Source organism: Chamaea fasciata, unplaced genomic scaffold (assembly GCF_029207755.1).
Source record: "Chamaea fasciata isolate MVZ Bird 193981 ecotype frontalis unplaced genomic scaffold, bChaFas1.0.hap1 SCAF_18, whole genome shotgun sequence".
Taxonomy (NCBI): domain Eukaryota; kingdom Metazoa; phylum Chordata; class Aves; order Passeriformes; family Sylviidae; genus Chamaea; species Chamaea fasciata.
The window spans coordinates 11681568-11703732 of NW_027094103.1; the positions used below are offsets into that span (position 1 = coordinate 11681568).

The window sequence follows — 22165 nt, forward strand, 5'->3', positions numbered from 1 at the left end:
CAGCTCATTTGGTGCAGTCTGACGTTTTGATGTTATTTCAGGTTTCACACAGTGACCCAGATGGTGAGAGTTTGGAGGAACGAGTGCCTGAGGGTTTTCCATGACAGGCTGATTAATGAAGCAGACAAAGAATTGGTGAGTAATTTCTTTCAGCTTTTTTAGTAGTCACTGACTATTCTTATGGCAATTAATTTGCAACAGTGACACTACCAAGTGTTGGACTCAGGTCTTGCTGTCTGACTGCAGATTTGTCTAAGCAATATGTTGCTAATTAATTTCAAACACGGTCCGTGGAAGAATTTTTCCTAAAACAATGTGATGATGGCAGACTAAGAAAGCAGATCTGCTGAAGGAATGGAAAGTATCACTTGGTTTGCCTGTCCAGGCAAATTGATTGGCAGAAGTACAGGTGACAGAGTGTGAGAGAAGTACAGGAGAAAACTCAGGAAATCACTTCACGTCAGTATTTTCCTTCAGGAAGGGTTGTACCAGAATGTGACTGTACAGTCCTGTAGTAAAAAGGATAAAAGGCAAGTTCTTACACAGTGAATTCAGTTCTGGCTGTTATGCAAATTGGAAAACGCTTCAAATTCTATCTTAAAACACAAGAGAGAACAATGCCAATTTTAAACCCTGAGATTTAGGAGAGAAATATAGGTAAACTCTAGCCATCCAGAAGTAACTTGCTTTGCTTGCTTTGGAAGTTGCTTAGATGAAAAGAGGTAGGCCAAGAAGGCTTCAGATTTTTCTAGTTAAAACTTTCTCCTCTAACATACAAGGGTACATCTCCAGCTCAGTTTTCACAATAAAGAATATTAATGCAGACTTTGAAACTTTGTGAGAGACCTTCTGGTGAGACATCTATGCATGCTGAAAAGGGAAGTTTATTAATATACCGTTTACACCAATAGATGAGAAGGTATTTTATTTAACAGGCTTCTCCTTTTTTTGTTTTGATGTTCTACAGTCAATTGGCTTGAACCATTCTTGAACTGTCATTTTAGATCATACATAGAACACAGAAGGGGGCTGTAATCCTTGGATCTTCCAGTGACATAAGTATCACCTTGGAATAAATCAGTATTTGAGCAAGAATCTGCATGATCACCTTTCTAAGTATTACTGGATGCACAATCAAATGCTTTGTTGTGTTGCCTGACTCATTTCATATCCTTGAAGGTACAAGGCCACATAAAAACTTTGGTTGAAGAGCATTTCCCAGATGAGTTGGAGCACGTCATGAGGGATCCGGTTCTTTTTGGAGATTTCAGAACAGCACTGAATGAGGCAGAACCTCGTGTTTATGAAGATATCCAAGACTATGATGTAGCAAAAGCTCTCTTTAAGGTAGAGTACAGGAACTGTGCCTGAGAGACGGGCAGGAGCCTGCCTCAAACTGCAGGAAATCTGTTCTCTTCTGTGTGCACACAGAACTGGATGTGCCTCGATGCCCATTTGGGGTTTGCCGTGATGAAAAATGAGGATCAGCTACAGAGTCAGCAGTGTTTTCCGATAGTTCATTTTCCCTGAGGAAGGGGAAAGGAATAATGCTGCTGGACGGGCTGTTTTCTTAATGTTATTAGTTGTTTCATTGGTCTCCTAGTAACATTCTGTTCACCTTTCTCTGAAGGAGATTCTGGATGACTACAACGAGTTTCATATTAAAATGAACCTGGTTCTTTTTGATGATGCTCTGGAGCATTTAATCCGTGTCCATCGCATCATCCGGATGGACCGCGGGCACGCCCTGCTCATCGGGGTGGGAGGCTCAGGAAAGCAGTCCCTGACCAGACTGGCTGCTCACACAGCTGGATGTCAGGTTAGTCACCCTGTGTCCTGGCTGTGAAAAAAAGACAAAGAAAGGAAAATTGTGATTGGGATTAAACTGGGGATAGGGGTGAGTCAGTCAGTCAAGACAAGATGAGGCTGGCAGCTCTTCCCTGTGGAGAGAAACCCCGGGTGAGGTGATTGCCAGGACCTCCGAGATGATGACCGTGTGTGGTCTGGGCAGGAAGCTGTCAGTGCCTGAATCTGGGTTTTGGCACTGGGGAAGGAAAACAAGGATGGGTTTGGTGATGAGCAGCTAATTGTCCCTAACTACTGCTGTTGATACTTACATGTGTTACAGCAGCACTCCAGTGCTGCTTGAGGAGCCTTGTTGTGATTGATACTGTATTATTTCAGAGAGGAAATGTTCCTCTCAGAGGCACTTCACTTAAAAAGGTTTGGAAAGAAAGAACAAAAGGAGGATGAACACAAAGCAATTTTGAAAATGCAAGCCTGCAGGGTTCTACAAAGGCACAGTTTTATTGATACTTAAACATTTACTGATGACTGGGGCCAAACCAACCCCCTTGACTGAGTCTAACTGAAATTCAGTTTCCATCAGGTCTTGGGTCCATCTGTGTCTTCTCAGTGTATGTTTTCATCCTTAGGTATTTGAGATCGTCTTGAGTCGAGGATACGGAGAAAGTAATTTCCGAGATGATTTGAAAAGTTTGTACCAGAAGCTGGGTATTGAAGACAGGTCAATAGTCTTCTTGTTTACAGATGGCCACGTGGCAGAAGAGAGTTTCCTGGAACTCATCAACAACATGTTGACTTCAGGTGCCACTGGCAGTCTCTCTGCTTGTGACTCATAATCTCAGCTGTACCCTTGATACAGCTATTACTGGTTCACCCTGTGTCCTCTGCTGCTGAAGTTAGTTGCACCTTTCAGTACTACCTGAAATGATCTTGGCCTTAATAATGGCTTTCTGGAGTCTTCTTACAGTCATTTATATGTCTGGAGGGGTTTTAGGGTTCATTCATGCTGGTGTGATGCAGGAGTCTCAGATTTCTTCCAAGACTGAGGGAAACTTCAGCTGCATTTGGCCACAAACCCACTTGTCCAATTGGCTTTTGAATAGCATTCACCTGAACTGCAGCAACTGTTCATATGTATATTTATGTATATATGTCCTGAAATGTAGTTTGGTGTCTTCTAGTGAATGAAGCAGCTGGAAATGAGCAGCAGCTGGCACTGTGTGACCCCTCTCTCAATAGAGGTTCCTCCATGGTCTGATATGAGAACAGATGAGATTTTATCCCTTTCCTTATTCTAGTTTCCCTTGTCCCTGGTCTGTCATTAAGTTACTTATGCAGTATTTGCCACAAGATTGAGAGAACAAAAATGTGGACTGATGGTTCATAGACACTAATGAAGATTTTCTTTGCAGAGTTAAAAGTTCCTTTATGTTTCTGTGACATTTTGTATACTTTGCTGAAGCCCAAACAAAATTGCATTAATTATTCCTCTAAATCCCAAGTATGACCTATTTTCCATGAGGGCTATGGGGAGGAGGAGAAGCATAGTGAGATGAATTGGTTCATTCAAAACTACTCAGAATCATTTTTGCAGAACTAGGTTTAAAATTGGTTTCTCATCTGCCCTATCCCCAGCCATATGGTTTCCTCTTACTGGTTGTTCTCACTAGCATTCTTCTGTCCTTATGTTACAGGAATGGTGCCAGCCCTTTATGCAGATGATGAAAAAGAATCCATACTAACTCAGATTGCAGAAGAAGCTGCTAGAGCTGGCGTGGGCTCAGCTAAAGAGAGTGTCTGGCGTTATTTCATAAGCAAATGTGCAAGCAACCTTCACATTGTCCTGGGAATGTCCCCAGTTGGGGAGGACCTGAGAACGTGGTGCAGAAACTTCCCAGGTATCAACTGTGCACACTGCTTAGTCCCTTCCCTGTGAAATACAGATTTACAGACAAGAGAAAAATCTCCAGTGGGCACCGAGAGATGTCTGGCAGCTAAAACTAAGCAGAGCAGGTTTCGTGATTAAGGATTTCATGGCATGATTTTTTTTCCAGTCAATTACCACGTATCAGTGAACAATATTGATTAGCATTTTTCAGATCAGTTCATTTTCCAGCTGAACAGCTATAAATCAATTGGTCATCCTCTGGAAGCACGCAGCCTTTGCAGCCTCTTTTCTGTAATTTACAGCATAAAGTGTGATGTTAAATCGGTATGGAACTAGGATGGTGAGAAGAGAAAGGGCAAAGCTCATTGTTTTCTGTCAAAATGGAAGGATGGACTTTGTGGTAAATTCTGTTGCTAAGAAGGAATCAAGACCGATTTGCAAATTCTTGATGTAAATAAAGTTAATTAGAGGACTGCCTGTCTGATTAGGGGTTAGTTTTACAAAGGAATTTTTCAGATAACATTGTCCTTTTATTTTAAGGTCTTGTCAACAATACTGGTATTGACTGGTTCTTGCCCTGGCCTGCCCAGGCCTTGTGTGCAGTTGCTCAATCTTTTCTGGGTATGTACCATGTCAGTATTTCAACCCATTAACCCTTGGCATAGCCTAAGAAATATATCCTTTACTTTGCAGTTATTGTACACTTCACAATTTCATTTCCCATTGTGCTTGTTCCCTTGAGTCTAAATGGGTAATGCAAAAACCCAGTCAAAAAATGTCACTGGATGGTAATTTCTCTAATCAAATAGATTTTGAAATTTACTAAAATTCAAGTTCTCAACTCTGCAGACAACGTGCGCTGCCTACCAGGAGGTTCTCTTCTGGCTTTCCCCTGGTTTTGCTTTTTGCCCCAGAAAGCAGACTTGTTTTGTGCCTGGCTTAGATGTACATAAGAAAGATGGTAATTGATGTACTCTGAAAAAAGCCACAAATCTTTGAAATTTTTTATTTCTTCTGCCTAATATCAGGGAAAAATCCACGCATCCCACCAGAGAACTTCCAGTCAGTGACTGACCACATGGTGATGGTGCATGAATCTGTAGGGGATTTCAGCAAGAAATTTCTGGAGAAACTGAGACGTAGAAATCACGTCACACCAAAAAATTACCTTGATTTTCTCAATACCTATGCAAAATTGCTGGAGGAGAAAAACGAGTTCATTTCAGGTAAGGCTATGTAGATGTTTTCTCCTTTTTAATAAGTGATTTAAATATTTTAAAAGCAAAAGAAATTCTGGTGAGAATCCCACATATTACCCAGAATATGCAAAAACTGTGTTAGCGGTACAATCTCAAATGCAGTGGTGGCACACAGCTGTGGGGCTGTGTTTTGGCATTGACCCAAAATCCTGGCCACATGTGAATGTTCAGACTCTGGCAAACAATGGGCTCTTCTCAAATCCTTTCGTGAATGAACGTGAGCCAGAATCCCCAAACCAGACACTCCTCTGCCTGGGGAAGAGTCGTGCTGAAATCTAATACCAGCATGGCCTCGCTCAGGGTTTAACTTTCTTCCTCTCGTAGCAATTCTTATTCTTACTTCAGTGGCACTGAAATGTGTGAAGAGGATAAAACACAAACAATTTGTGGCACAGGGCCACTATGTCAGCTCAAGTGACATTAGCATCATTTTGGCTGAGAGGCTCACGAAAGGAAAATCTCTCAGTGCACCTCTAAGGATATTTTCTCTTTGTGAGATTGTCTGTTGCTGTGTGCTTGAACACAATCAATGAATCACTGACATTTCTCCGTTTTTTTTTTTTTTTTTCCTACCCAGCACAATGTAAACGGCTGGATGGGGGCTTAGTTAAACTGAAGGAAGCTGCTGTACAGCTGGTTGAGCTGAATGTGAAACTTGCTGAGCAAAAGATTGTGCTAACAGAAAAAGCAGCTGCTTGTGAGGCTTTGTTACGAGACATTAAAATAAACACAGAAATAGGTGGGTTGTTTACAGCTACTGAGGTGTCCCATGGGCTAAGCAGGGCTCACATCATCTGTGTCAGGCTGGGTTGGGAGACCTTTGAAGAGCTCCAGCTGCTTCTTGAGGTATCCCTCGTGTTCTGTGTGCTGCTCCCATGCCATGCCAGAAGAGCAGGACCCCTGCCTTGCCCAGATTGCCATCTCTGCTCCACGTTTGGCCCACAGTACTTAATACAACCTTTGCCTGCCCTTGTCTTCCCTTTCCATGGTGTAGGGCATAATGTGGGAAAGGCAATAACAAGAAAGGCAACTCTGGTTCAGAAATTGGGTATTAGGGGAAAATCGGAGGGAAACACGGAGAAAAAGAGATTGTGCATGTCCTTGTGTGGAACACCAACTGTTCCTAGCCTGGTGATGTAACTGTCACCAGAGGGAAGCTGGCAACCCAAAGGTCCTGACTTGATGGCAATTGCTGATTTTCAGCAAAGAGTAAATCAATATTGGTGTGTTAGTATATATTCTGTATACAAACTTGAGTGATCCGTTTATGGTCCTACCTTTCCAATTACTAGCTGAGGAGAAGAAGAAAATGGGCGAACAAAAAGCTATAGAGATACAGGAACAGAATAAGGTTATTGCTGTGGAGAAAGCAGAGGCTGAGGCAGCACTGGATCAAATCAAGCCTATCATGGAAGCTGCCAAACGGGAGGTGGAGAAGCTTGACAAGGCTGAAGTTACTGAACTCAGGTGACTCATTTTGTGTACAGTAGCATAAACTCTTGGAAATACACTGAGAAACCCTTGTTTGCTGGTTCTGAGCCTTAGCCTCATCTCTCTCAACTGCCTGTGAAGGTCAGGACATCAGCTGTGTGGGTGCAGAGCTCACAGCAGAATGCCCTGATTCCTAGCCCGGGACTTTGCCTTAAGACAGTTCTTCCCGGCCTTTGTTTGCTGTTTCCCCCATCATTCTCTGGCCTGTGCCTGATGCACCAGAACCTGCTCTGCTTCTTCCCTGAACAATGGCTGTCCAAACCTCCTGTCCAAACCTGTCATTCCTCCTCTTTTTTTCCTGTATAAATAGGAACACATAACAGTTATTTTTCAGGGATACTTCCTTAGCACTAAAATGTATTTCCCTGCTGAATTTACTCCTCCCTATATTTTGATAATACATCTTTTTTTTTTTTTTTTTGAGGATTGATATAAAGGCACATCTAGTTTTTGGCTCTCCCTGAAATAGCTGTCCCCAAAATAGCAATGGCTCTCCCTTCCTTGCCACACTTGTTCAACTTCTTTCTCTCACAGATCTCTGGATTTTTCTCCAGCTGCTTCACTGCCCTAGCAATGTGTACCGAGGCTCGGTGTTTTAAGCTTTCCACCGTAGGAATCCTTCAGTGGATTTCAAATTGTCTGAATACAATAATTGGTTCTGAGCTTTTGAGTAGTTAATAATTTGTTGTCTGACTTGGGTCATCTTTTTCACCGTTGTGGCTTGTCTTATGCACAAGCTCCTGCATTGCAATGCCTGTTCTTAACAGGAAGTATCCATGGCTGGCATCGTGTGCTTTGTCTCCTTTATTCTCTCCCACTGTATCTTCCTCTTGTTTTCCAGATCCTTTGCAACACCCCCGAAGCAGGTGCAGGTTGTGCTGGACTGTATTCTTATAATGAGAGGTTACAAAGAGCAAAACTGGAAGAATGCCAAAGCAATGATGGCTGACACAAATTTCCTGCGACTTCTGTTGACGACGGATTTTAGGGAAATTCCATGGAGCAATGTGAAAGCTATGAGAGGTGAATTCCTGTCCTGGGCACTTGCAGTGAATATAGGATCTTGTTAATGGGATCTGCCAACAGAGTCTCTCTAATATTCTGACAAACGTTTCCTATTGTCTGCCACGGCATTGGCTGCTGATGCTGGTAGGAAAAGCTGTTTCTGTGAGGGTTTTTGCACAGTTATTCAACTCACTTGCAATATTTTTGTGCTTGCCAATTTAGCTCTCCTAAAGAATCTTAACACTACCTGGGATGAAATGGAAGTTATCAGCAGAGCAGGACTGGGAATGTTAAAGTTTGCTGAAGCAGTGGTGACCTACTGTGATGTAGTAAAAACAGTCAAGCCAAAGGAAGAAAAGGTAAAATGTGTTGGAATCAAACTCAGAGAAGGTCAAAACATGATCTGATGGAAAAGATAATACTTGACCATAGACTGCCCGCTTTTCCTATTGAAGTGCTAAAAAAGTGGTGTTTAGGAGAGCTCTTGCAGTAGCAGTGAGGCGGGTTCTCAGTCACAAATCACTGTATTTGTTGTGCCAGGATGCTGGGCTGTGCGTTGCCATCCATGCCAGTGCCTGAGGGATGAGGGGAGGAACGTGTTCACTTGGAACGTTGTTATCTAACGTGCTTAGAAAAATACAGTTTAGAGCTGTGTACTGAAAACAAACTGTAAACCCCATGGCATTTGGACAGAGCAGAGGTCAGCAGGACACTAAATCCGTTTTCCTTAAGCACAGACCTTTTGATTAGCTTTTTCTGGGATGACTGGAAATTCAGCTGTATTACCAAAGGAAATCTAATGTCCAACAGATGACACTGGGAAGTTTTGTCAAGAAAAGGCTATTGTATACAACTGACTACAGAGAAAGTATATTCACTAGATGAGGTGTCTGACTGTTTTTGGAGCCTTAATATTGCTGTTATTAAAGCAGACAAACCTCCCCTTTTGTCAGGGCAGGAGAGTCCTGCTGACCTCCAGTGCTTTAACATTCCTTGTGGGTACAAAACTGGGAGATTTCTCTGCCTTGGAACTGCAGTGTCAGACCATGGTGTGTGTTTGGGATGGGGAGAGGAGGCTGACAGTGTCAGTTATTTTGGCTTACACTGTTAATTACCAGAACACTTTGAAAAATATAATGTAACCAAAAGAAATGTGAGAACTAATAACTCTCTCCAAAATCCTTCTGCCCTCTGACACCCTTACGTTTCCTTCAAAATGCACTTCAGGTGGCCAGGCTAGAACGGAACTATGAATTAAGTAAGAGGGAACTGGAAAAGATACAGGCAGAGCTGGCTGCCATTCAGGAAGAACTGAAATCTTTGGGGGAAAGATATAAGCTGGCAATAGAAGAAAACAGAAAGTTACAAGAAGAAGCAGAGATAATGCAGAGAAGATTAGAGGCTGCTGACAAGCTCATCGCTGGCTTGAAATCTGAGAATGAGAGGTAAGTCTAGATTCAAAGAGGATCATTTTTGTCACCAGAGGTTCATGTGTCAGGGATGAAATCTATCAGGTGAAGACATTTTTGAAAATGGTGCTTTCTATGGCGTTTGTTTCTGAGAAGAGCTATTATCTGTTCTGAGCTAACATCCATTAACTCTTAGAAAATAACTGAGATTAAATGGAAGAAGGTTCAGGTCAACTCAGTGTCTGTGGCCCCCATAATAGCGAGAGAAAACTGATTCTAAATCTGGTGATCTGTCTCAACCTGTACGTAAAGTAGCAGGAAATTCTGCACATAAACCTCATCTTCCTTGTTCAGAATCTCCCATATAATTCTATCAGGTGGACAGAGGAATTCAAGGAATTAGAAATACGAAAGGTGAAGTTGCTTGGGGATTGTCTACTCGCTGCTGCCTTTCTGTGCTATGTGGGAGCCTTCAGCTGGGAGTTCCGTCAGGAAATGCTCTACCAAGTGTGGCAAGAAGATATTTTCTCACGAGAAATTCCTGTCAGCCATCCATTTAAGTTAGAGAGCCTCCTGACCAATGAGGTGGAGGTGAGCAGGTATGTCCAGTCAGGAGATCCAGGGCTTACTGAGTGTGACATTATAAAGTGGGAGTCTGGAGCTGAATCTGTAGCACAGAATTGGCATTGTGGGTGGAGGTGCACAGCCATACCAGAGAGAGAATCTTCCTTTCTTGTCCTTCTGATTAACAGGGGCTGTTGGTGGTAAAAACCTGTTGTACTTAACACTCCAGGGACATTCACTGAACTTAGACATATACAATGCCACTTCTAGGAAGCTTTTCAGGAGTTCTCTATAAAATATGTTTCCATAACCCAACAAATATCTTTTCATAGACTTCAATGGGTTTGGTATCAAACCCAAGCCCAGGTAGACCATGTAGAAACTACCACAGGGTTGCTCACCCAAGGCAACAGCCAGTACTTTGAGCAGAGCAGTTACAATGAGTCTGAGCTGTGAAGTGTCACATAATCACACACACTGTGTCTGTGTGTGTCTTAACTGTGTGCTCAGTGAGTTGCATATTTTGCTGACAAATGAAACGTGCTGCTCTCCCATCGAGTTTTCATCCCAGGCTGGTCTTTGGTCCATTCTGTTCCCAGGTGGGTTTCTCAAGGATTGCCCCCAGATGAGCTCTCTGTCCAGAATGGGATCCTGACAACGTATTCCAGCCGCTTCCCGCTCTGTATTGACCCACAGCAGCAGGCATTACATTGGATTAAGAAGAAAGAAGAAAATAATAATCTGAAGGTAAAGATGGAAGATTGCTTTACCCTCGGTACTGATTGTTTTCAAAGCTGCATAATTATCTTTCACCTTGAATGGGGAGCCAGTTATATATCACAGAATTATTGAATGGTTTGGATTGGGAAGAACCCTCTAGTTCCATCCCTGGCCACGGGCAGGGACACCTTCCACTATCCCAGGGTGCTCCAAGCCCTGTCCAACCTTGCCTTGGACACTGCCAGGGATGGGGCAGCCACAGATTCTCTGGGAACCTGTGCCAGGGCCTCAGCACCCTCACGGGGAAGGATTCCTTCCTAATATCTAATTTAACCCCGACCTCTTTCAGTTTGAAGCCATTCCTCCTTGTCCTGTTGCTAAGTGTGCTTGTCAAAAGTCCCTCTCCAGGTCTCCTCAAGGAGCCCCTTTAGGTTTTGGCAGGTGCTGTAAAGTCTCTCCGGAGCCTTCTCTTCTCCAGGATGAACAACCCCAGCTCTCTCAGCCTGTCTGCACATGCAGAAAGAGTCTAACCAAAAGGCTGGTGTAGGTTGTGACTGATCTCAGCTCCAGGACGGAACTTCCATGTAGGACAAAAAACACACTTAGAGCTACAGCTAGAACTTTAAAGGGTAATTTCCAAATGGAAATTATTCTCAGCTAATCAGAAAAAAAGCACCTTTACTGTTTTGTGCAAGTGCAGTTTACATCCTCTGTGAGAGGAAAGACAAAAAGCAGCAAAGAACAATCTTCGTTAGTGTTGGCAGCTACCGCAAAATAATAAAGTTCAGCAAATTGAATATAATTTCTCCTCTCATGTTTTCCCATTGTTCTCTTGCAGATGGCTTCCTTTAGTGACCCAGATTTCCTGAAACAACTAGAGCAGGCCATAAAGTCTGGAACCCCTTTCCTGGTGCACAGTGTTGATGAATATATCGACCCTGTGATAGACAATGTCTTGGAGAAGAATGTCAAAGTTGCACAGGGACGAGCATTCATTGTCCTGGGGGACAAGGAGATTGACTATGACAGTAATTTTAAAATGTACCTGAACACAAAATTAGCAAACCCAAAGTATTCTCCCTCTGTGTTTGGCAGAGCTATTGTTATCAATTATACAGGTAAGCTCAAGTGTGTACTTAATAACAAAGTAGGGATTATGCTGTTGGGCAAATTTAGGGCCTGGGTTGTTGTCTGAAACCTCAGTGAAACTGAAAAATTCATCCTCTCCCTTATACTCAGCATCTGATTTAATAGAAAGTCCTTCTCACTTCTCTCTTCTAATCTGCAACTGAGCTAAATATCTCTTCCTGTACTGGTCAGGTGAGGATGCTTTGGTAGAATCAAGATACACAGTCATTAACCAGGTCACTGTGCTGCATTGCTGTAGTTTTATGAGAGGCTCGAGATTAAATAAGTTGTATAAAAAACTGTCCTGTGCTTACAAAACCCTGTGCTCTGTCCACGTGTTGTACCTGTAGTTACACTCAAGGGCCTGGAGGATCAGCTGCTCAGTGTCATTACGGGTTTTGAAAGGAGGGAATTGGAGGAACAGAGAGAACGTCTCATCCAGGAGACAAGTGAAAACAAGAACCTGCTGAAAAATCTGGAAGACACTCTCCTTCATGGACTGTCAACTTCCACAGGAAACATGTTGGACAATGTGGAATTGGTGCAAACTTTGGAAGAGACAAAATTCAAAGCTACTGAGGTACCAGCTCTGGGCTTTTTGGAAGGGTATCTATGAATAGAATGCAGCCTGTCTGCAGGGAAGTCCTTAACAGGACCAAAGTAATGTTTGCTTACAGTTCCAAAGCTAAAGAATCCATCCTTGGAGTTTTCAGGCCACAGCTGGACAAAGCCACACTGGACCTGATCTAGGGGAGGTCGTAACCAAGCTTTGGGCAGAAGCTGAACTAAAGGTCCCCAGAGGGCCTTTCCCACACTATTTCCGTGATTTTTTTTTGTAAATCTTTGCCTTTACTTTTCATAAATATACAGGGTGGGATCAATTTTATCTAACTTTTTATTTTTATAATTCGTACAACTTCTTCAGAGTTACCTGCCCAGATTCCCTCTACAGTCACACAGAGAGGCAGGCACTGAGCATCTCTGATTACTGTGGTATAATAGATCCACTCTGCATCAGCACAGTCACTCCAGGTGTATAAAATCCCTGTCTGCCCAGGTGATTGAGAAACTGAAGCTGGCTGAGACGACGGCGGCGGATATCGACCTTCTCCGTGATGGCTACAGGCCTGCTGCCAAGAGAGGGGCCATTCTCTTCTCTGTGCTGGCTGAAATGGCTCTTGTCAACATCATGTACCAGTTCTCACTCGTCTCCTTCTTAGAGGTCTTTGGATTCTCTCTTCGGAAATCCATGCCCAGTCCTATTCTTCCTAAGAGGTTAAAAAACATCATGGATACGCTGACTTTGAACACCTACAACTATGGCTGCACAGGTTAGTGCTGTTCAACCCGGGGCTGAGACTGTGTTGTGCAATAAAGGTGGAGCCCTGACTTCAGCTGGGTCATGTTAAAGAGGCAAGTTACCAAGCAGGGAATTCAGTGATGTTCAGGTCTTCTCAGCACCGCTCCTGGTTCACACTTTACTCCCTGCGGATTTCTGTTAGAAGGAACATTGCACACTATCTCTTGCAGAAATGTTTTTCTTAACACAGTTACAAATGGTAAAGGCAGCCATAGAGCTCACAGGACTCTTCAAGCCTGATTCAGAGCCCCAGCCTTTCCCCTGATCACAGAATCATAGCATTGTTCAGGCTGGAGAAGACCTTTAGGAATGTCAATTCCAACCATCAGCCAAATGATCTTTGCGGGGTGAGCAGATCATAGAATCACAGAATGGTTTGGGTTAAAAGGGACCTTAGGAATCAACTGTTTCCAGTCCCCTGCCATGGGGGATCAGGTTGCTGAGGGCCCCGTCCAAAATGGCCTCGAGCACTTGCAGGGGTGGAGCGTCCCATCAACCCCACAACAGATGCAGGACCTGGACTGAAAGATTGCTCCAGTTCCACAAGCTTTAGCAGCTGATTTTTGAAAATGTCCTTTTAACGTAGGCTTGTTTGAGAAGCACAAGTTGCTGTTCTCCTTTGATATGACTGTCAAGATAGAACAAGCTGAAGGCCGAGTTCCACAAGAAGAATTTGAGTTCTTTTTGAAAGGTAAAGAGAATATTTCTATGTAAGTATGTAGCTCTACGTAGCGATAGCTAAAAGACCTTTTGAAGACAGATCTTTGGCTAGAGATGATTTACTGGGAGCCAGCGCCTCAAGAAGGGGAGCTGCCCCACGGAGGAGAGCTGCACTGTGTTGGGTTACACAAACTGGGGATCACGCTATTTCTATTTCACATTTGCTAATTGTTAGGATGTTACATGAGGAAAGTAATCTGTAGTTATTTTCTGACTATGTTGTAGTTATTTTCTGTCTGCGTATACATGATTTTAGAAATGTTTGCAAAGATAAAACTCTGGCTTTTGCAAGCACATGTAAAATGCCATCTTTCCTTCAGCAGGCCAGTCTAATCTTCCAGTGCTTCCAGGAACAGATTTCCACTTGGTTCCTCTGTGCAGAGGGGCTGTATGTGTGGTCAGGCATTGGAGGGTTTCTGACATGGACACTGACTCTGGCTTCTGAATGTGCCTAGGCAATGTTTCCCTGGAGAAGAGTGCCCGAAAGAAACCGTTCCCTTGGCTCCCAGATCAAGGCTGGGAAGATCTAATTCACTTGTCTGAACTATTTCCTGAGAAATTTGAATCGCTTCCAGATGACGTGGAAGAAAATCCAGATGTATGGAAAAATGTACGTGCTTTTTTTGCAATGCAATGCAAATGTTTTGTCTCCTAGTTTTTCTTCTGGTATTAAATGTTCAAGTGTGATGCAGTGTGGCACAGCACTCCACAGGGAAGATGTCACTGCGGGCTTCTTCCCTCAAGGCCTTTCTTTGCTTCTTGACCTCAGTTAGTGATTGACTTATTTGTAGAAGAATTAAGGAATTATTTAAATTTAAATTATTTAAATGTAATTAAGAATTATTTAAAAAACCAACCAAGAAACCTTCCCTGGTATACTGTAGAATTTTTATTTGTCAGTCTTATGCCTTAGAGAAGTTCTTTACCCTGTTGAAGTCAGTGGAAATTTTCTGTTCATTTTGACAGTATTGTGGTGGTGTTTTTGTGCAGCTAAACTGTGCTTTGATCTTCTTGTGGCAGTGAATTCTATAGGTTATTGACAAACACGGATTTCCTTTGTTCCTCCTTCAGCTTCATTCCATGTCTTCCTGCTTTATAAGAAGTCTTCCTGCAAGCAATCTGTTGATCCCTTTTTGCCTTTGATGCCGTTTTCTGTATCTTAAGAGGATTAGTTGACATAAAGTCAAAGTACAAATGTGTTTCTGGGCTTGACTACTTTACACTGAAAAGGTTGGATTTTTTACATTCACCTGGGCTTTTAATATTGACTTGCAGCTGATTGACTTTCTTTGTTTTTGTTGTATCTCTTGGCCCCTCGTTCATCAAATTGATTTTCTCTTCCCTAGTAATTTCCCTGACAGAGCCACTGGTTTAATTTGCAGCGTGTGCTGTCTTTTTTTTTGCCAGTGGTACGACACAGATGCTCTGGAGAGGATCCCATTGCCCATGCACTACGAGGGCAATGTCACAGACTTCCAGAAGCTTCTCCTGCTGCGTTGTTTCCGCGTGGACCGGATGTACCGGGCGGTGTCCGACTACGTGACCGTGAGGATGGGCGAGACGTGAGTCAGCCTCCTCTCTCCCATCCCACCCGCAGCCCTCACGCAGAGCTGGAGCTGCAGTCAGCTTTGCCAATGGTCCTGTCATCTGCCTGGAGAGCAGAGCAGGGCTCGTGTCTGAATGATTTCCATGTGGTGAGCTTTGCCCTCGGTGTCCAAGGCTCTGTTCACACGTGGCAGCTGCTCTGTGCAAATCAGACAAATTATTATTGGGCTTCTCCCTCTGCCAGGTATGTGCAGCCCCCCGTGATCAGCTTCGATGCCATCCTGCAGCAGAGCACCCCTTTCTCACCCGTGGTTTTTATCCTACGTCCTGGCTCTGATCCTGTCAGTGACCTCATGAAACTGGCTGAGAGGACAGATTTTAAAGCGGATAGACTCAAATTCCTGGCCATGGGACAAGGCCAAGAAGAGGTAACTTGGATGGGAGGGTGGGGATGTGCTGTGGGCAGCCAGTGTGAATTGGAAGCCATGCTCCTAAGGCTTCTGGGACTGATCGAATTTCCTTTCCATAGGTCTGCTCCATTTTAAAAGGAGTTACTTCATGGTTCTGACGTAATTTGTCAGTTTGGGAATAACATTTTACTGAACACGAGAGGGGCCATTTGGCTGACTGGCTGCTCTTCTGGTTTGGGTGAGGGTAGATTCAGAATCAGATTTTTGGCTGTTAAAAAGTAGAGATGGGAAGATGTTGCTGTGTATGGACATGAAGTGGTTGGAAGTTCTCCTGCTGCTTCTTCTGCCTTTCCTGTGACTTCCCTTTTTGTTATGGACACTAAGGCAGGATGTCCAGAGCTTAACAGCTGATTGAATTTGCCATGATTTCAGTCAGTGAGAGAACTCCTACCAGGGTCATCTAGACCACCAGTTTCCTAGCAGGAAAACCCACTGCATGAGCCCAGCAGAGGCAGTTTGTTCTCAGAGTAAAGGAGACTTACAGGTAGTTCTCCCCGTGTCCTCAGATCGCTTTGCAGCTGCTGGAGGAAGCAGTGGTTCAAGGACACTGGCTGATGTTGCAGAACTGTCACCTTCTGGTGAAGTGGCTCATCCACCTGGAAAAGGCTGTGGAGAAAATTACAGAGCCTCACAAAGACTTTCGCCTCTGGCTCACCACTGACCCAACTGAAGGCTTCCCAATTGGAATCCTGCAGAAGGCCTTAAAGGTGGGGAAAGCCCAGCCAGGAGGGCAGGTCCTGGCACTGGTACTCTGCAGAACAGGCTTGTGAGCTTGATTTTTGTCTTTATTTAAGCCAAATCCTTTCTCCACAATCCTGTTTATTTTACTGGGATGTTTCTTCTGGGTGAAAACTGTTCAGCAATTATTTCCAAGCAGAGGTTTGTGAGTAAACCTGAAAATGTGACAAATGGTCTTTAGATTTAAATGCTGCCACAGGTGAGGAATACCCGGAGACAGAAATGTCCCTGTCAGCCCTGATGCTGCAGTGCAGAACCAAGGCCTGTGTCAGCCTGGCAGTGCCAGTGCAACAGACCTTGGAATAGGATAATGGTTTCCAGCTGCTACTTCGGGCTGCAGCTTTATCACTAAAAGCTGAGCTGATTATTTTGAAGGCATAGGCCATGATTCTGCCCTAATGTTCTTTTCTGTGGCTGCTTTACTGCTGTCGTGGTGCCCTGTTCTGTAAACATCATTAGTTCATTTCAAAAAAGCAGTGGCTCAGTGGCAGTGGCAGCTCTGGGCTGTTCTCCCACCCCTCCTGCAGTGGGAAGGGAGCCAGAGGGGATGTTTAAGGCTGCAGATCCGCACTTTGTGGCTCTTGGCAGGAGCAGTGAGAACTGAGGTTTTAGAGCCCTTTGAAAAAGCTGCCAGGAAGCAGCTCTGGCAGTTTGATCAGCAGTAAAGCCACATTGTTAAAGCATCTTCCTGTGGGGATACAGGGCACGTTAAAATGTGTAAAGTACTGGTATTACACTAAATTACATCTTCAACTATGAGAAATGTTAATGTCTTGCCAGTAACATGACTAATTCCAAAATAATCCTGAGTTCTCTTTGCAAAGGTGTGTTTACCTTGATAAACTTAAAAGGTTGGTTTCATGTCTTTACTTAAGAAAAAAATCCATTATTTGATGAGCATTTGGAGAACAGCTTAAAATGTCAAGCTTGCATTGTATAGCTTACTTAAGGTGATATATTCACAACCTGTTTTCCTCAAGTTATCCACTAATTGATGGCTTCCCTAATTATTTTGATAGGTTGTTACAGAACCCCCTAATGGTCTGAAACTGAACATGAGAGCCACCTACTTCAAAATTCCCCAGGAAGCCTTAGAGCAGTGCCCACATCCTGCCTTTAAATCCTTAGTCTATGTCTTGGCATTTTTCCATGCCGTGGTTCAGGAGAGAAGGAAGTTTGGGAAGGTTGGCTGGAATGTACAGTACGATTTTAATGAATCTGATTTCCAGGTAAGAAAACAATTGCAATGGCTCTTGTGCTCTTGAGTAGCTCAGATTGCTTTTGAAAACACAGAATTTATCCAGCTTTAATCTTTCTCACAATTAGATTTTGCTTAGTATTTTTTTCTGCTTCTGTGGAGTCATGTAGACTCCTGATCTTCTATAATGTCAATTTAGGATGCTAAAAATTAGATTCCCAAACCTTCATGTTTCTATTACCTCTCTCATGGGTTTCTTTTCTTAAGAGGATTTATACTTTACTTTTTATTAATTATTTCAGAAAGAAGTAATTGTTAGTTTTCAAACAAGAACTACATTAAATAAAACCTATGAATATGTATATCTGATTTATGAATCTTGTCTCACATGTTCCAACAAATTCATTAGGTGTGCATGGAAATCCTTAACACATACTTGACTAAAGCTTTTGAACAGAAGGATGATCAAATCCCTTGGAGCAGCCTCAAATACCTTATTGGGGAGGTGAGTGCTACAATGCCTTCAGATGAATTAAGTTTCTGCATGGGCTGCATCAAGTAAAGCTGGAAATCTTTCCTGGGCAGGTTTGAAACTCCAGTGTAGCCCTGAGCAAGGGCCTTAATCTCAGTCTCAGGGAATTAGGGCCACTGTGTGCACCTGCACAACAGGGAGTGATGATGCTTAATTAATTCTGAGAGCCCTTGGGAGCCTGTGCTGGAAGAGCACAGTGCTGTTGGCACGTGGGGTATCCCTGGAGCTCTACAAATGTGTGTTCTCAGAGCTGGTGCAGCTGCACTGCACTGGCAGCTGCTGCAACATGAAGTCCTGCAGGAAATTGTTATTTTGCAGCACTGGATCCCAGCTGAGCATGAGCTGGTCCCTCAGGAGGGTACCACTGCACACAGACCATCCAGATGGGTGATTAGGAGTGCACAGAGCAGCTCTCTCCAGACCAAGGCCAAATATCTCCTTCCTGTCCCCCTGAGAGGGGACTGGAGCTGTCCTTGGGGTCCATAAGGGAGACAGTGTTACATTACAGCACAACCACTGCAAAAGCAAAGAGCAGTTTTGACCTTTCAGTGATTTTTTAAACTGTATTTTCTGCTCCAAGAGGCAGTGCTGTAACACTGATGTCACTGATTTCCAGGTCATGTATGGTGGGCGCGCCATCGACAGCTTTGACCGGCGCATCCTGACCGTCTACATGGACGAGTACCTTGGGGATTTCCTGTTTGACACATTCCAGGTGTTCCATTTTTATAAGAGCGACACAGTGGATTATAAAATCCCAGAAGGGAAGGGAAAAGATGACTTTGTTGGTAAGAAATGCTTCTCCTGCTACATTTAAACAAAAAAAAAGTGTAGATTGTCTCCACACCAGGCACTGCTGGTGTATGGATGGCAGTGTTATAATCCACTGCTTCACAGGAGCTTTTTGGAATGTGAGCTCATCACTGAGCTCCTCAGGTGTTTAAAAAAAACCCAAAAAATAACCCAAACCACAGAATCTCATTAAAGCAGCATGTTAATTTTGTTAAGTGATATATAAAATTTCCGTGGGGGAGTCTGTGTGTGTGTTTAGAAGTGTTTATTTGATCCGTGCATTGCTCCAACACCAGCTTTAGCATTTTTTTTTAATTCAAGCAGAGCACTAGCACAATTGCTGTGGTGTTCTGGGTTACCAGAGCCCGTGTGGTTGTATTCCAGAGGCCATTGAAGCTCTGCCACTCTCCAACACCCCCGAGGTGCTGGGTCTTCACGCCAACGCCGAGATCGGGTATTACATGCACGCGGTGCGGGACATGTGGGGTCACCTGCTCGAGCTGCAGCCCCAGACTGGTGCGTGCCCTGACCCGGGTTTGGGAACAGGGAATCTCCAGTGGCAACTGCTGAGCCCTGGGGACAGTGACAGCAGCCCCTGTGTGTGGGGAGCGGAGGGAGGGGGACAGCGGGAGCAAAGCCACTGCAGGGCTCAGCCCTGCCCGGCTGGGAGCAGCTCAACACCTGCCCCGAGGCAGAGCTGGGGACACGCAGGGCTGTGGGCAAACCTCGGGGCAGGAGAGGGAGGGACACCGATGCCAAAAGGTGACTCAGCTCTCAACCTTCTCTCAGAATTAGGACAGATTTCATCTCACTAAAATTTTTTGTTTTCAGGTGAAACTGGTGCAGGAATTAGTCGAGATGAATATATTGCAAATGTTGCCAAGGATATAGAAAACAAACTACCCCAAGTGTTTGATCTTGACCACGTACGTAAAGGTTTTGGAGTAAAAATCTCCCCTACAACTGTGGTGCTGTTGCAGGAACTGGAACGTTTTAATAAGCTCGTTGTTCGAATGGGAAAGTCGTTGGCTGAGCTACGACGTGTAAGTAAAATCACAGCAGCTCACTGGGACCAGCTGGGCTCTGCCTGCCCTCAGAACTCTTCCCACTGTTGCAGGCCTTGGCTGGGGAGGTCGGGATGAGCAGTGACCTGGATGACGTGGCTCAGGCTCTCTTCAACGGGCAGATTCCCAAGATCTGGCGGCGGCTGGCCCCCGACACCCTCAAAACACTTGGGAATTGGATTATTTTCTTTAGAGATCGATATGACCAGTACACCAGCTGGGTAAGCAAGTTTTGTTTTGTCCACCTGCACCATGTGCTGCGCAGGCTGGTGCAGAAGCCAGCGAACACTTGAGGCAAGTTCTTGAACTAGTGCCATCGGTGCGTAACTGCGGACGCAAGGCAGACTCACCCCGGCTCCTCCCTAAGGGCAGGGTAGGGTGAGTACCAGGTGCTGCCCATCACTGTCTGTGCTTGCAGGTCAGCCACGGTGAGCCTGAGGTGATGTGGCTGTCGGGCCTCCACGTTCCTGAGTCCTACCTGACTGCTCTTGTTCAAGCCACCTGCAGGAAAAACAGGTGGCCCCTGGATCACTCCACCCTCTACACAGAGGTAACCAAGTACAGGAAAGCACAAGACATCACTGAAGGGGCCGAGCAGGGTAGGTGTTCTCACAATTGTTTGGCAAAAATAATAAAGTAGTTAATTGGTGAGAGGCAGAAATTGCTTGGCACACTGAATGACTTTGGTTAAACCTTGGCAGGCATTTGCCCTGGGTTTGCATTTCACAGTCCTCATGATTTCCAGCTGGGAAGTAGCTGGGTTCTGGTCCCTGCAGAGCTCCTGTGTGCATGAAGCACCCTCTTCCCACCCACAGGCAGGGATTTGAACTTACACCTCCCCCTTGCTTGCTCCTTGTATATATATATATATATATATATATATATATATATATATATATACATATATATGTATGTCTGTATATAAAGACACACTGCTTTCTTTATGCCTAGAACATTACCAATCCCAGCAGGCTTGTGAAGATTTATTTACACCAAAAATACTGTATTGAAATGTACTTAAGCAAAAAGTACCTACAAACATGTATCATTTATTGTGTAAATCTCTCTTTATGACTAGCACTGCTCTAATAACTAAATGTAACAAGCTGGGTACAGGGAACAGCTAAGGAAGGCTCTGAGTACCAGCTCTGATTGGGACAAAGGAGGAAGAAGTCTCGGTTTTTCTGTTAAATCTAAATGCTGTACTTGGCATTTGTACCAGAACAACTGTCCTGACCCTTCACCTGCTCTCAGTGACCCAGTGATCAGGCCCAGGGGAATTACAAAGCTCTCTGTGACTTGGGCAATTGGAGGGCAGCAAATCGCATTTATTCCTGCTGCTGTTGATCATGTGTAGTGCAGCTGAGACGATTTAATTTGATTTCCTACTACAGCTGGATGATAAAAACAAAGCTCTCAGAAAACTGCACCCTGTGCAGCTGCAGTTTGAAATGCAGTGTGTTTGTGATGACTGCAGTGCCCACAACAGGGACTGCAGGAACTCTTATCTTAAAAGACCTCCTAGATCTTATCTAGGAGCTCAGTTTACACACATGTTGCATCTTCTGCCTTTGCAGGCTGCTATGTTTCTGGTCTGTTCCTGGAAGGAGCAGACTGGGACATAGAGCAGGGCTGCCTTATCCAGAGCAAGCCCCGTGTCCCGGTGGTGGAGCTGCCCATCCTGAGGATCATCCCCATAGAAGCACACAGACTCAGACTCCAGGTAGGGCTCCTGAATTACCTTCCTTCTGCTGTCACATCTGCCTCTCTGCCCAGAAGCTGCATTTTATCATTACCCCTCCCATCTGCTTTAACACTTCTCTTTCCACTACCCATCACTACAGTTTGATGCATTTGTTGCCTTTCATTCCTTCAGGCACTCTGGGGCAGAGATCTCATGACACTCTTACACTCCCCTTACTCTTTCAATTATTTCCCATCCCCAGTAAATGACATAAAGGACACTTAGATTTTCTGGGTATTGGCTATGTAAGACCTTTAACCAAAGAAGTGAATTTCTGCAGCCAGTGCTGTCTCCTCGAGGCCGCTGTTGTTTGCAGCTCAGGCACTGCTCAGTTGTGTGCTGCTCTTTCAGAACACGCTCCGGACCCCCGTGTACACAACGTCCATGCGCCGCAACGCCATGGGCTTGGGCCTGGCCTTTGAAGCTGACCTTTACACTACCAAGCACATTTCCCACTGGGTCCTCCAAGGCGTGTGTCTCACCCTGAACGCTGAATGAGTCAAAAATAGGCACCGTGTTCTTCCCTCAGAGTGCAACCCTTCGGAGGTGCCTCACAGGGAAAAAACCCTCAGCCAGGCAGAGCTTCAACACCACAGGTGGGGTTGCGTTCACTTAGGCACACCTGACTTTAGTTAGTATTAGCTTGGTTGTATTAGACTCCCAATAAAGGTTTGAAGAATAAAGTGGGTTTTTTTTGTAGTTTGTGTTTCCTTTTGGAACGGCTCCAAGCTG

The 22165-nt window shown here is 44.4% G+C and overlaps 1 protein-coding gene across 1 annotated transcript in view; it reads left to right on the plus strand.

The window, feature by feature from the left end:
• Positions 1-22114, plus strand: part of DNAH10 (dynein axonemal heavy chain 10) — a 49505-nt gene extending 27391 nt beyond the window's left edge. Inside the window, exons 47-77 of the mRNA XM_066200101.1 lie at positions 42-135; positions 1180-1347; positions 1631-1819; positions 2436-2607; positions 3501-3704; positions 4235-4315; positions 4723-4920; positions 5531-5692; positions 6246-6420; positions 7286-7467; positions 7672-7808; positions 8677-8894; positions 9236-9457; positions 10022-10169; positions 10981-11260; positions 11621-11850; positions 12328-12601; positions 13217-13321; positions 13806-13960; positions 14758-14912; positions 15140-15323; positions 15872-16072; positions 17123-17332; positions 17711-17806; positions 18450-18621; positions 19010-19141; positions 19457-19668; positions 19743-19910; positions 20108-20288; positions 21267-21412; positions 21785-22114. Of these exons, the coding sequence (XP_066056198.1) occupies positions 42-135; positions 1180-1347; positions 1631-1819; positions 2436-2607; positions 3501-3704; positions 4235-4315; positions 4723-4920; positions 5531-5692; positions 6246-6420; positions 7286-7467; positions 7672-7808; positions 8677-8894; positions 9236-9457; positions 10022-10169; positions 10981-11260; positions 11621-11850; positions 12328-12601; positions 13217-13321; positions 13806-13960; positions 14758-14912; positions 15140-15323; positions 15872-16072; positions 17123-17332; positions 17711-17806; positions 18450-18621; positions 19010-19141; positions 19457-19668; positions 19743-19910; positions 20108-20288; positions 21267-21412; positions 21785-21931 (5398 nt within the window). The 3' untranslated portion in view covers positions 21932-22114. The remainder of the gene's footprint in view (positions 1-41; positions 136-1179; positions 1348-1630; positions 1820-2435; positions 2608-3500; positions 3705-4234; positions 4316-4722; positions 4921-5530; positions 5693-6245; positions 6421-7285; positions 7468-7671; positions 7809-8676; positions 8895-9235; positions 9458-10021; positions 10170-10980; positions 11261-11620; positions 11851-12327; positions 12602-13216; positions 13322-13805; positions 13961-14757; positions 14913-15139; positions 15324-15871; positions 16073-17122; positions 17333-17710; positions 17807-18449; positions 18622-19009; positions 19142-19456; positions 19669-19742; positions 19911-20107; positions 20289-21266; positions 21413-21784) is intronic.
• The last annotated feature ends 51 nt before the right edge of the window (positions 22115-22165 follow it).